We start from the raw sequence: 15,000 nt of genomic DNA on the forward strand, positions 1-15,000 counted from the left end.
GTGAGAGAGGGAGAGAGAGAGAGAGAGAAGGAGAGAGAGAGAGAGAGAGAGAGAGAGAGAGAGAGAGAGCAGGTGCCCAAGGAAGCCGCGAGGAGCGTAAGGGCTGTGATAATAAGATAGAGCCGTCATAGGGATACAGTAGGTCACCGTTAGACCAGAAGACAGAGGTGTACAGTACTGTAGGTCAGGGAGGTGGGATGGCAGGTGTAATGCCGGTTTAACCCGCTAAGGCCTCAGAAATAACCTAAAAACGTCTTCTAAGTCCTAATGGTTTTCTGAAAAAAACATATGTTTCTTTATCTGTGGTGCTCAAGGTTTTTTAATGTCAAGGACCCCTAGAATTATATGTACCGTTGTTTCCTGTTGAGATTGGCACATTTCCTGGGGCAAGCTGCTAAGATCACACATATGTCACACGTGTCTTTTTTACTCTCAAAAAAGCGCTGCATTTGAAACTACATTGCAGTGTACATCATGGGGTGATCACTGCTTGCCTCCTGTGAATTGTTTTATTTGTATTTTTGTTTATTTTATTTTTATTTCGTTGCTGAGTGAGGTCAGCAGACAAAGTGACATGAGTGAGATGAAAAAACCTGAGTGAAATGTGCCAATGTCGGCCAGAAACATTGGTACATTCAAAACATTTCACGGTTTTAGAGAAAATAGCAGATCTACAAGCTCGCTACAAGCCACGCTGCGAACTTGTATATCTGCTATTTTTGAATAGCCAAAGTATACACGAAACAAAGGCTGAAGTGGTTGCGTGACAGACGCGTTTCCCGGCCTCGGCGGATTAAATGAGCTCACGTGGGGGACGGTCGGTGTAACCCTCCTCCTCCTTCCTCTGTCTCCCTCTCTCCTCTAGTCCTCCAGCACCACGCGGCCCAACATGGAGGAGGGCATCACCATGTTCTCCACCCTGCTCAACAACAAGCACTTCCTGGTCACCTTCGTGCACGCCTTGGAGCAGCAGAAGGACTTTGCCGTGCGAGACAGGTAAATGAGGAGGAGGTCACTTTATTCCAAGGTGAATTGCTGGGTTACTACAGACTACAGTGCATACATATAGTGTACGAATGAGATAGCCAAATGGACCCTTAACAGTTGGGTGACTGAAAAAAAAACACTTCCACTCTGACTGCATTTATCAGTCAAATTGACAGGTAAATTATCTCCCTTTTGGCCCAGGAGAGCAACACCTCCTCCCCTGCTGCCAGCGGGGGTTCTATTGTCTTCCAAATGTGAATTAGCATTTCAATTGACCTCTAAAATGGGGAGCGCAAAAGGTGTGAAATTCTCTCCTTGCTTCTGGGAGGGGGAGGAATGGGTGAGACCTGTCGTGCACCTGATACACGTGTTATCATATCCTTGGGATGGGACTACAGGGTTAGGAATTCTAGCCATGTGTTCTTACTGAGGACGCTACGGAGATGGATGCGCCACTCCGATATTTTTTTTTAGCATTAGGTTTAGCCATTGTTTTACTGAGGTTAACACATTGCCTGCCCCACGTTTTTTATTAAACTCTTCCAAAACATGTCAGGGTTTTGGAGCATTTTGACTAATTTTCAATGAATATTTAAAAAATGTGTTTCTTAGCTATGAACAAATGGAGTATACCGATGGAAAGATGAAGAAATATACTTTTACCAATAAATAAATGGGGTTTAAATGTTGTTTCCTGATTTTTCCCTGATTTTTTAAGTGACTACTGTACTGGCCCAACATGGGCTAATTTGAATAAAAAAGCCTAAAAAAAGCCTTTTTATGAAACCAGCATGAATAAGTCGCTTATTTAGTTTCAAGCCAATAGATGGCGCTGTGGTACTGTGTGCTCACTCAACACACGCACACGCACTCACTCACACTCACATGCACGCGCATGTCTCAAGCAACAAGGAAGGTCACGTGATTTCTCAGATAATGAAACCATGACATTTTAGGGTAAATGAAACCAAGTGCTTACACACACACACACACACACGCACACACACACACACACACACACACACACACACACACACACACACACACACACACACACACACACACACACACACACACACACACAGACGAGCCCCCCCAGCTGATCCCTGTGTTCAGTGGCGTCAGTTCAGAACAAGCTAAGGTATGGCAACATGACTGGTGTCACCAGGCATGTTGCCATACCTTAGCAACAGGCACGATGAAAAGTAAATTTTTATTATTTCCCCCTGTAGCCAAGGTATGGCATTGGCAGCTGCATACCCCTGCCATACCCAATTGACGCCCCTGCCTGTGTTATGTCACGTGATTTCTTAGCTAACGGAAACTCAGATCGATGCAGAGAAAAGTTTGCTGGACCATTGGATCATTTTCCTTACTGTTGTTTAGCCACATGGATTATAGTTTTACGAGCCAGCAGACTGTTTGTTTATCAATGGAATATCTTTACGAGCCAGGAGTGCACTGGGGGGGAGGAGGTGACAGTGTATCAGGTAGGACCCTGGTTTTTTCCGTTTTTTTCATTGTGTGTCGTGTCGTATGGATGGATGTTGTTTTGCTGCGTGTGGCCAGGGGTGTCCCACCAAAATCTGGGCCCTGGCCACAAGGATTCACTGCGGGACCCCCATGATTGTTCTTCATAGGGGGGATTTCAAAAATAGCAGATGTACAAGCTCGCAGAGTGCCGCGCTGTGAGCTTGTAGATCTGCTATTTTTCAATAGCTAAAGTATAAAATAATTATGTCCCCTCCACCTTGGGCCCTAGTAGTGTAGGGTTTCCACTCGCACTCCCCCCTTGTGACACCCCTGTGTGTGTGCGCGTCCTCCTCTCCCACTATAAATACAGAGTGCCTTCACCTAAATACACTCAAATCTAAACGAATTCTACTGTCATCTCTAGGCTATCAATCAACTATCTAAACTCTAACTCTAACTATAAATATCCTATATTCAAATCTCAACCAGCCTCCCAACCGATCTTTTTTTTTTCTTTTTTCTCCTCAGCTGGCTAGCTGGCTAGCCTGGCTTGTCGCGTCTAAAACAGCTGCAGACTTTTTCTCCCTCTCTCTCTGTTGTATTTGGATTGCCTGATAACATGTATTTCAATGCAGTTTTTTGACCTTTTTTCTTCATTCACGTGAATGACCTGGTTCCCTTTGATGTTGCCCTACTGTATTAAGTCACAGGCAGCACGAGAGCACCATCAATTGTAAAACAATGAAAAGACTATAGAACGTTTATGTACGTGTAAGGCGGTAAATAGCTGGGCAAAATAGAACGTTTATAAACGTGCTGGGCGGCAGATGAGTTAAGGTTAGGGTTAGGGTTAGGGTTAGAGTTAGGGTTAGGGTTAGGGTTAGGGTTTAGGGTTAGGCATAGTATTTTTCACCGCCGCGTCGCGTTCCGTTACCGAGTCATGTGTAAAACCAAGCAAAAAAAAGAAAGTCCGCCAGCTGCCTGGTTAGCTCAGTCGGTAGCGTCGGGGACTGGTGATCCGACGGCCCGGGTTCGATTCTCACTGAGGGAGCGACCAGTACATTGTTCCTGTGAACGTGCGTTGGCGCATGCGCATTGCAATGACAAGTCTATGGGCGATAACGGATCTACCAGCTCCTGGTAGTTAGTAGTCCGACTACTGAGCCTTGGCCAAGGCATGACAGGGGTGATAACAGACCCATCCCAAGGTAGGATAACACGGAAATCGGCTGCCTGTCTTTATAACTTACAGTCAGAGTGGTATAATGGTATATCATTTCATACTTAGGAAACGTTTCAGAAGGGGGAAAAAAACGAGCATATCTTGAGTATTTAGGAAAAGTCATGTTAGGGGAAATTTCTGAAACCTTCACGGGAAGAGTTATTGCACTTTGCGATCTCAAAATCGGTCAAAATGACCCGTTAGTCATCTGTGTGTTAAGGTGTCTCCACACCAAACAGCCTACAAGAAACTCTTTCCAACTCCTGTCTCCATGTCTCTGGACTTGGTTTTGCAGCACACCGATTATTTTATTGTGCACATAATGTTTTGCTAACGTTACAAAATGATAATGCGATAAACCTGCTCGCTATCATCAGTTACAGCCAGGGCAGGAATTTCATGGAGGCCATGAAGGCCATGGCCGTCGTTGCCCCTCAGTTTGGCCTTGTGCCCCTCAAACCAATGGCATGACCTGAGGCCACAGTGGCCTTAATGCCCCAGCTGACTGTACCACTTTCTGCTCTGTCACTTTGTTGTCAATATGTAGACAGTAGACACCAGTTTCTCTTTCTTGTCATGTAGACACTAGTGCCTTTTGTTGATATTCTGAAATCTTAACTCCCCTAAGTCCACATCTTTAAGCCAATCCAGTGACTTTGATTGGTGCAGGGCTGAGCATGGCAGATTATAAATACCATCATTTATCCATTTCACTGCAGATTAGGTTGTTTTATAACTCTTAAATTCAACAAATTCTTTCAATGGACTAAAATCTTGTTTTATTGATGGCCTTTCTGCCCTGGCATTTGGCCTTTGTGCCCTCAAAAAATGGACAACACCAATGGCCAAGTGGCCTTGCCCCTAAAATGATGAAATTCCAGGCCTAGTTACAGCACATAAAGAAGACAATGTACTGTAGTTGACTTTGTGCGACTTTACTTTTTTCTGTGTTCCCGGAAATTGTTGCATACAGCCTCTGCGCCACAACAATACCTGGTGGGGTCTCCCTCCAGCGTAGCTCTGTCAGGCGCGGCGTGCTCGTACGAGAAGCAGAGACAAGTCATTGTGGAGTATCTTTTAAAAAAAAATAGGCCATAGAGAAATTCCAGAGGCGAGACCACAGCCCACTCGCTGCTCAGTGTCAGCGCTGACAGAGCTGATGCTTTTTTTTGCTTTTGCTCCGGCTGGATGAATGAGGCTTTGTCATGGAAATCCCCGCCGCACCTCTCTGGACTCACTCACCCTGATTTAGATCACCCTGTGTTAGATCACAATCTGTGTGAGGAGGACTCTGCAGTCACAGGTGGAGGGGGCTGGCTGTGGGGAGGTGATGTTGTTGCTGCGGTCATACAATGATGTGGTTATTTTTATAAATGTCTTGTCGAGCCGCGCGGTGACATGGCTGCTTAGTGGGGCCGTCTGTTTTGTGTTTGAGAAAGGGGGGGTTGTCCACTCATCTTCCTCCCCCTCCTTTTCTGTTAAGCACTTGTGCTTAGTTTTTTTTTTGCTCTGTAAAGCAGTGGTTCTCAACCTGTGGGTCGGGACCCCCCCACTCCCAGGGGGGTCCCCAAATTATTTTGGCGGGGTCCCCAGATGATTAACTTAATGTGCAACATTGTTTTCTCACTCGACAGTAAACAAACCAACATAAAGTTTAAGTGTATAGAGGGTATCTGCACATTTCTAAAGTGACAATTTAAGGACCTTTTAATACCTCTAAAATTACAAATTAAACATTGGCCAAATTGTCTAATATTAGAGGCAGAAATAGTGAAAATAGCAGATCTACATGCTCACAACGCCTCGCAACGTGAGGTGTTGTGAGCATGTAGATCTGCTATTTTCACAATAGAATCGTGTCATACAAAATGTAACGCCTCAACTCTTGGTGCTCGTCAGGGTGGGGGGGTCCCCAGTTAAAATATGATTATTTTGGGGGTCGCGGCCTGAAAAGGTTGAGAACCACTGCTGTAAAGCCCTTTGAGCTGCATTTCATGTCATGAAAGGTGCTGTACAAATAAAGTTTATCATTATTTATGATCCCCCTCCCCTCAGATGTAGCTTGGCATCGCTGCTCACCATCGCCCTCCATGGAAAGCTGGAGTACTACACCAGCATCATGAAAGACCTGCTGGTGGACCTGATCGACGCCTCGGCGTCCAAGAACCCCAAGCTGATGCTGCGGCGCACCGAGTCTGTGGTGGAGAAGATGCTGACCAACTGGATGTCCATCTGCATGTACAGCTACCTCAAGGTGAGGCCAAGGGGGAGAGGGGAGTTAAAGGGGCTGTTTTTTAGTTTCCCGAGTGTCTCTTCCAGCCCCCCAAAAAAAACCATTCATTAACTCTAAGCCTTGCCTTTCATTTCAGTGATTTTCTGAATGGGCGTGTCTGAACGGTACTCTTTTGAAATCGGCCCCTTGTTTATGTCACAAAGGGGCTCATTTCCTATTGGGCCCCTAGAGAAGGGGGCGGTACTTTTTGGGAGGCTATATTCTATTGAGACTATATATATATGAGGTGGAACCATGAGATAAAGTGGTACTAAAATTGGCTTGAATGGATTGAGTCAACATGGTTCTCATCGTACCATGCTAATATTCTGTGTATCGTTCCAATTTTAGCCCAAAGACAGCACCTTGTTGCCAACAAAGGGCATTGTGGTATTGCATCTGAAATGGCTTGGAATTAGAGACAGACAGAACATGAAATTAAAATATCCGAGTGGTTGTTTAGGATAAAACCTGTATAAAACCGTATTATGGACCAATTCATACTATAATTAGAGAGGTCAGTCAGTAGGTCAGTCAGTCAGTAGGTCAGTCAGTCAGTAAATGCATTTCCACCTTTATCTCTTCAGCAACTGATCCCAAATTTCACATGGCATTGGCCATTAGCATTATACAGACGGTGACGGAGCCCGATTTCCATTTTTCACAAATTCAAGCTATTTATTAGCGTTTCTTTACCACTTCTGTTCAACACTACACCCTGTTGTCAGGGTTACGGTCCGTTCCTCCAGGCCATGGGATCTGTAGCCCCACACACACCAATCTCACAGTTAGGAATGTTGCAGTGTCTCTCCCTCTCTCTCTCTCTCTCTCTCTCTCTCTCTCTCTCTCTCTCTCTCTCTTATATATGTGGTTTGCCTGCATGCACGGGTCACTAATGCACCGGGTGCATTTGATGTGTGTCTTATCTTCCGACGGGTATGGCAAAATTATGTAGAGCAAGCGCATACATCCCCATACTTCTATTCACCTAATTTAGCTGTTAAATTATTTGTATCCATCAAAAAATATACACTCCTCCATGGGTTGCTCCTTACATTATGATGCTCCCACATATTCTCACGCACGCACCAGTTACAGTTACTTTCTCCATAACCCACACTCTGCACATATATTGGAGCACATATCTTCAAACGGGTAAGGTCTAGTATTTATATATTTTGAAAAGCATGGTGGGGCCCCTTTAAGCCAGTGTTTCTCAAACTTTTATATTTCAAGGTCTCCCCTTAACTCTGACAGTGTACAAATGGAACCAAATGGACCCTAACAGGTCCATTTGGTTCCATTTGTATGCTGTTAGAGTTACAGACCCCCATAAAGGAACCCACAAAATCCCTGGATTCATTTCCACTTTGAGAATCACTGAGTTAACTCATTCGCTGCATTTAAAAAAAATCTCTTTGAAGTTCCTGGATGCCACAAGTCTCCATAGACTTCCATGTAATTCATAGTGCACGGATCATGCACGCCCATGCATAGATCATGTCTTGGGGCATTTGTGGGCAAAAATATAATTTCTCACTTATAAATGTACTGTAAAGATCTTATAAAGCAGCGATGATGATGATAACAAAACAAAAGCAATATTCAATTCATTTGATTTTGAGTCTCACTGTAAAAAATATATAAGCCAAAGTCACTGCATTAAATACATATTTGTAACCCATTCCCTTCTGTAATCAACCTGTTAGACCAAGACGTTTCTTTCATTTTTCACCAAGCCGGCTATTTAACACCGCAACGAACCGTGCATCCTCCCGACGTCATACACGGGAGGACAAATTCCAACTATTAACTCTCATTACCTCTCAAGACAAATGACTTTGGAGGCTAAACGTGTTTTATGTTTTTTTGGGGTGTGTGTGTGTGTGTGGGGGGAGGGGGGGTTGTATGTGTGGAGGGGGGGTTATAATGTGAAATTACGTGTGTGAATAAATCAACTGGCCCTTTAAGCAGAATTCCCCACAGGCAAATATCGTTTTGCCGTCAAATAATAAATCTTGTTGCTCCGCAGGCTGCCAGAGGCGTCAATTGGGTATGGCAAGGTTTGGCAGCTGCCATACCTTGGCTCCCGGGGAAACAAAATAAAATGTACTTCTAAACTAATAAAATAATACTCTCCACTGATAGTAATCATCATCATGCTGTTTACTGAGGCATGGCAACATGACTGGTGTCTTGTAAGCACGCCTTTGCGTGCAATGTTGCCATACCGTAGCTTTTGCTGAACTGACGCCACTGGCGGCTGTCCTGCTCCAGTGTTCATTTCGTCGACTAAGACTAAAACAAGATTTTGATAATTTGTCGATACGACTAGATTAGACTAAAACTATTTCAGAAGACTAAGACTATTATTTGTGTTAAGACTAAGACTAAGACTAAAGTACCAGACTAATGGCTGTAAAAGTTAACACTGGTATGTAACTGCAATGAAATTAAAGCCGAATACATCTTTTATCTATGGTTTATTTTGACCAAGTAACAGGCAGTAGAAGACAATGACTTGTTCAGAGTTTTGTGGTTGTATTTAGCCCAAAAGACTTGGCCTAAAAGACGAAGACTAAAGGACTAAGACTAATCCCAAAAGACTAAAGCCCCTATCAGAGTCCAGGGTGAAGAGCTATTCACGCAAATTTTAGGTGTAAAGCTGTCCACCTAAAGTCAGAAAATAAGTGGAGGCCATCATAGTCAGTCACGGTGAAGTCCTATCACTGTGACTGACTGGTCTAGATCGACCAATCAGTGAACGGGGTGAAGAGCCTATCTGTCTGATAGTAAAAACAGAGAGATGTGTCGGGACTCGCGGTGGAAAGCTCTTCACCGCGAGGAATGACGTAACGTTGTAGTTTTATGACTCAAAAAGACTACACCGCGGTGGATAGCTCTTCACCGCGGTACCGACTCTGATAGGGGCTTAGGACTAAGACTAAAATATTTTGGTATTTAGTCGACTAAGTCTAGACTAGACTAAATCAATTTCAGAAGACTAGGACAGGACTAAGACTAAATGGTGTGTTATTCAAAAGAGTAAAATATGTTAATAACACTGCTCTGCTCTCTCCAGGAGACGGTTGGCGAGCCGTTCTTCCTGCTGCTGTGTGCCATCAAGCAGCAGATCAACAAGGGCTCCATAGACGCCATCACGGGGAAGGCTCGCTACACGCTCAACGAGGAGTGGCTGCTGAGGGAGAACATCGAGGCTAAGCCACTGGTCAGACACTTCTCTTCACACACGCACACACACGCACATACCAATGTTTCCTGTTGAGATTGGCACATTTCACCCAGGTTTTTCATCTCACTCATGTCACTTTGTCTGCTGACCTCACTCAGCAACGAAATAAACAGAAAATTTACAAAAATAAAACAATTCAAGGAGGCAAGCAGTGATCACCCCATGATGTGCACTGCAATGTAGTTTCAAATGCACTACATTGCAGGTGCTTTTTGAGAGTGAAAAAAATAAGAAGACACGTGTGACATGTTTGATCTGGGCAGCTTGCCCCAGGAAATGTGCCAATCTCAATAGGGAACAACGGTACACCAGACACAGACACACACACACACACACACACACACACACACACACACACACACACACACACACACACACACACACACACACACACACACACCAGAGATGGAAAAAATACTTTGGGTTTTTAGGTAAGAGTAAGGGCCGATTCATGCTCCACTTTTAGAGCTGAATTTATTTTGGTTGGTTCGGGGAGTCACAAAATCTTGGTGGCACCGAACAGCTGAATTAGTGACGCCAAAGTTAAAGACGCTTGTGTGCTTGTAGATTGTCTATTTTTGAATAGCCAATATGTATAACGTATATGAGTATAATTTATGTTTTGTAATAATAATTTAAATCTGCAAAGTAACTTGTAACTAAAGTTTTCAAATAACTGGAGTAAAAAGTTAAATGTTTGCCTCGGAGAATTGCCTGACAAAAAATGTAAGTTCTCAAGTAAAGTAAAAGTGCCTCCAAATTGTACTTTACTTGAGTAAATATACCTAGTTACTTTCCACCACTGCACACACGCAGGTCATGTGTCACAACCTTGACACCCAATTGGTTGGGAGGTTCCCCGCTAAACGCATTGCTTTGTAGAAATGCACTTAATGTCACGCCGCGTTAAAATCTCACTAAACATTTACGCTCAATTAAGATTCATTGGCGTGGCTGATTGATATTAAATCACAGTGACGTTTAAAAACCCATACTGAGGGGCGCCCGGGCGGCGCAGGGGTAAGGTTTCTCTACCCACCACTGTGTTCCAGGCACTCCTACACACAGTTCAAGGTTCTTTGTTGTCTCACACAGTGAAATAGATCTGTCTTCACCCGCTTAACCATTCAAAATGAAATACCCTGTGGAAATTCTAAAACACAGATAATAATTTAACACATCGACTGACAGGTATTTATTTAATTAATTCTGTAGCCTCTCCCACGACTTTTTACCTTATTTTCGACGGCATCAGGAACGCACCATGAAGAGCCGATTCTGGGCCCACGGGGGCCCTAAGCATGATTCTGCTATGGGGCCTTCCTGCAGGCGCGAGCGTAGCGAGCGCCCGCGAAAAAATAATATAATTTTTTATTGTGTTTTAATCAATTTTATAATGGGTTTAATTCTGGGTTTTGTATATAAATAGGCCAAATTGCAGAATTGTCATGCAATGTAGCATCAAATAGCCTAACATAACAAAGGACTGGACAAATACCCCCAAATAAGCATTGCCCCAAGGTGGAAAAAGGTGATTTTTCCACCTTGTATGTGTAAGTCACATACCCAGTGACTTACACATACAATACATGCAGCAGAATTGGACTTGTTGCCTACCACGGCACCGATTGTTCTAGATATAATGAAGAAAATTAAATCTACAATAAAAATATAATATATCCTATAGATATAGTTATATGAATATAATAATATTTAGGGACTTGTCTTTAATATACAGGCATAGACAGAGACAATGCATGCTGTGAGCTTGTAGATCGGCTATTTTTTTTTTTTACACACAGTAAAAGATTTTGCTTAAAATGAAAGGGTTAAAATAACTGGAGTGGTTACCATGGTTACTGTGTGTCTAGTGCACGGGCAGTGGTGTAAAGTAACTAAGTACACTTACTCAAGTACTGTATTTAAGCACAATTCATTTTCAGGTTATTTTACTTATACTGGAGTATTTCCACATCTCAGCGGCAAATATTGTACTTTTACTCCGGACTTTTACTTGTTGTAACAGAGTATTTCTGCATTGCAGTATTGATACTTTTACTAAGTAAAACATGCGAGTACTTTTTCCATTACTAGTAGTCTACATGGGACACGGGAGAGGGACGCGATACTATTGAGAGTGAGAACGTGCAGAACCCGCTGCGGTCATAAACCGATTCTCCGCTTTGAAAATTGCGCTTTTTATGACTTAATTACTTTATGACCAGCCTTACACAGAGGCGGAGAAGCCAGAACAGCAGCAGCAACATGGCTCCATCGCACAACACAAGTTACAACTGACAGTGCAATTTGAATGTGTGTTTCTGTTTACCTGATCGCTGTTGCTGCAGTTCCGTTTGACGCTTTTTCTTTCTCTCATATCCAGAAAGATAAAGGTGCATTGTCAAAGCGAAAGTAAACAAACACTAGACTCTGAAGGGGGGGGCGGGCGGAAACTCCCAAAGATTTCCAGAGTCAAGAAATGTGGTCTCCTTTTTCTTTTTGGCCAATGGGACAATGGCAAAGAGCCGTGACAGCCAATCAGGGACAAGGTTAATCAGAGATGTCTCATTCAGGCTAAGATGGCAGTAGCGCTGGTGTCAAAAGACAGTTCGGTGCGTTCTTTTCTGAAGAGAGGAGGGGGGCAGTGGGGGCCTTTTTGGTTGGGGGCCCTACGCAGACTGCGTAGTCTGCCTATAGGGGCGCCGGCGCTGGCACCATGTGACTAGTCGTAAACACCAGTAAGACGCCCTAAGGGCGAAAGGCCTTACACAAGCGGTTGGGAGTGGCAGACAAACGTTATAACCGCAATCATCCTTTGCTTTAGTTATGGTCTGTAGAAAAGGGCTTGTTTTGATCAAAAAACGCAAACTGAGAGAAGATTCCGAGATACATCCATTGTTCTGAATTTGAACATTGACTCGGGCACTTCCAGATGCATCTTGGGAATTGAAGTCTTTGCAGCATTCCTGGCTGCGGGAGAACGCAGTCTAGGGCAACTGGAGAAGCTATAAGACTTTGGCAGTGATTAAAGGAGAAGTCTATTCTTTGATAGTGTTAGACTAGGATGTAAACAAAGTGTCGGCCCGACAATGGCCAAAATGATTATTTTATCATTATTTTACGCTTTTTGTGTTCATTTTTGAATTGAAACACATATATAAAGCTTATTTTTTTATAACATATTTTCGAAATATTATTTTTATTTTAGCATCCGTTTTTCAAGAAAAAGTCAAATGTAAAAGCTGGCAGGTTCTCTGTCGCTGGACTAGCGTCTCCTACAGGTTGGTCGGAGCGCCTGTTCAGCAGGGAGCACAGACGAGAGGCATAATCGTGTTCCGTCAGTCACATGCATTACGCACTTCCGGTGGAGCTCCTGTCTCTCAGGTCAGGTGAAGAGAAGCGGCTCTTGAATCCATGCAGGGGCGTCACACTGGGGGGGGGGGGGGGGGGGGAGTGGGACTGAGTTAGTAGGGCCCAAGGTGGAGGGGCCTTAATTATTTTATACTTTAGCTATTGAAAAATAGCAGATATACAAGCTCACAGCGCGGCACCGAGTGCCGCGCTGCGAGCTCGTAGATCTGCTATTTTTGAAAAGATGTGAAAATGTGTGTAAATCTTTGAATATATGTATTTTTTAAGCGAAAAACTAAACTAACATTTTGCTTCTGGGGGTTCCCTGGAACTAAATATTTTGAGATGGGGGTCCATGGCCAAATACATATCATTTTGGGGGTCCTTCACATGAAAAGGTTTGAGCACCACTGACATAGAAACATTAGAAGGATTTAGAAGATATTTATAGAATCGTGTCAAAAATATTCAAAGACCCTGCACACATTTTCTCGATTTTTCAAAAATAGCAGATCTACAAGCTCGCAGCGTGGCACTCGGTGCCACGCTGTGAGCTTGTATATCTGCTATTGTTCAATGGTTAAAGCGTAAAATAATGCATAATGTGTTCCCATTCATGGGGGCCCCACAGTGAATCCTTGTACCCAGGGCCCGGAATTTGGTGTGACACTCTTGAATCCATTGTATATTTTAGGAGACGTGGTTGTCTAAACCCTCGGCAAGACCAAGCAGTAAAGGTGGTTGCACACTGCTGCGTTTTTCGTTGCGAAATGCGTTTTTCAGGGCAAGGAGAGAGAGATTGATAGAGAGAGCAAGGGACCGAGTGGTGCGCGAAACGGGCGGCAGTGTGCAAACGTGATTGACATAACGTGAGGTTGATTTTTTTATTTGCGTGCTCCGAAATTCACTCCGATATTCGCCCGAAAAACGCAGCAGTGTGCAACCGCCTTAAGGGGTTGGCAGTGTGACAGGGGCTGTACCTGTACTACACATGGCTTCCAACGTTCCTAGAGACAAATATCTGTGGAGGGAGCTGCATCTAATCTCTCTGAAATCTAACAACTGTGGAGGATCATGTTTTTTTTGTTTTATTCCTACCTTCCCCAGAATATTGAGGCACACTTCTGAATCAATACAAATGTTTCGTGTTCTCTCTGTCTACTGGATAGATGGATTAGTTGAAATATATATTTTTTACATATGCTGTACTTCTCTACTGACTACTGTCTATATCCTCCAGAACAACATTTAGCTGATCTTTTCATATTACCTCTTGTCTTGTCTTTTTGTCTCTTTTTATATATAAATATAGTCTAATCTATGTTTTTCATTTTGTACCGGTATCCCTGGGTTGATTTTCGTATGACTCGTGCTATTAGCTTTTATTTGGGACCGTAGGTCGCAGTTTAGTATGTAAAACGGCACATCATGTCTCCGTCCGTCCTGTACGTTTTTTTGCGGTCTATGGGTTTGCTGCTCTGACATCAAGCTCTGTCATCACTATCTCTATCATCACTGTGATGTCAGGGGAACCACACAGAATCCCTTTTATGCCCATAATATGGAGATCCCTAATGTCATCAATATTAAGCCCATATCTAACGGGACTTCATATGGGAATGCCCATATATGGAGGCCACACTAACAGAATCCATGGCCAAGACAGCCGATATCTGTGTTGCTGGTTCTACAGACAGGGATCTCCATGTATGGGCATAAAAGGGATTGTATGTAGGATGTCAGATGTCATAGACGTCATAGGACTTTCACATAACGAATAACTGAGTAAGCATGTTTGGGCTCTCACAGTATATCTCCATATACAGTACAATGATCTCCATATATGGTTAACTGGTTCGATATACATCACTGGCCAGATAGCGAAGACATGGCGTGACCTCGCCCTTTAGGGCAAGGTCGCTTGTCGCCCTGAGGCGTCTTACTAGTATGATTGTTGGAATAAACCAGTTGTTCTCAAAGTGGTTTCCAGGTGGGTTCCTTTAGGTCCCTAGGGCCAAAACGAACCCACAGAGTAAAGATTAGGGGGTCTAAATTGACCCAAACAAGTCTGACAGTATACAAATGAACCCGTTAGGCTTTCTCTACCTATGCTTGGTTTCCGAAGCTTCGGAATATTCGTTGCTAGCTGCCTCCTCCACCCCAGCCTCCACCTTTCACGATCAGTCTGGCTAAGCTCAAATACTTGTGATTGTCTGATTGTATCCCTATGGGGGGTATTGCTTAGCGTTCCCTGATTTTGCTTAGCATGCTCAGAGCGCATGGATAAAATTCACAGAACATCTCCGAATGCGGAGCCCTTTAACGCCAAGATTAACTGTATTCAATAAATGGTTAAATCTACTTTGACGTGAGTGTTCCTGATTAAAATGTAAAATAAAACGTGTTGTGTTTTTCTCGCAGAACATCAACGTGTCCTTCCAG

General features: G+C 43.6%; 1 protein-coding gene across 1 annotated transcript in view; it reads left to right on the forward strand.

The window, feature by feature from the left end:
* The window catches only part of plxnd1 (plexin D1), a 228,366-nt gene that overhangs the window by 169,416 nt on the left and 43,950 nt on the right, over positions 1 to 15,000 (forward strand). Inside the window, exons 23-26 of the mRNA XM_080732967.1 lie at positions 866 to 996; positions 5,738 to 5,936; positions 9,037 to 9,183; positions 14,980 to 15,000. The exon at positions 14,980 to 15,000 is cut by the window's right edge and continues 136 nt beyond it. Of these exons, the coding sequence (XP_080589093.1) occupies positions 866 to 996; positions 5,738 to 5,936; positions 9,037 to 9,183; positions 14,980 to 15,000 (498 nt within the window). The remainder of the gene's footprint in view (positions 1 to 865; positions 997 to 5,737; positions 5,937 to 9,036; positions 9,184 to 14,979) is intronic.

This window comes from Nannobrachium achirus (genome assembly GCF_963921795.1).
Source record: "Nannobrachium achirus genome assembly, chromosome: 9".
In the NCBI taxonomy this organism is placed as follows: Eukaryota; Metazoa; Chordata; class Actinopteri; order Myctophiformes; family Myctophidae; genus Nannobrachium; species Nannobrachium achirus.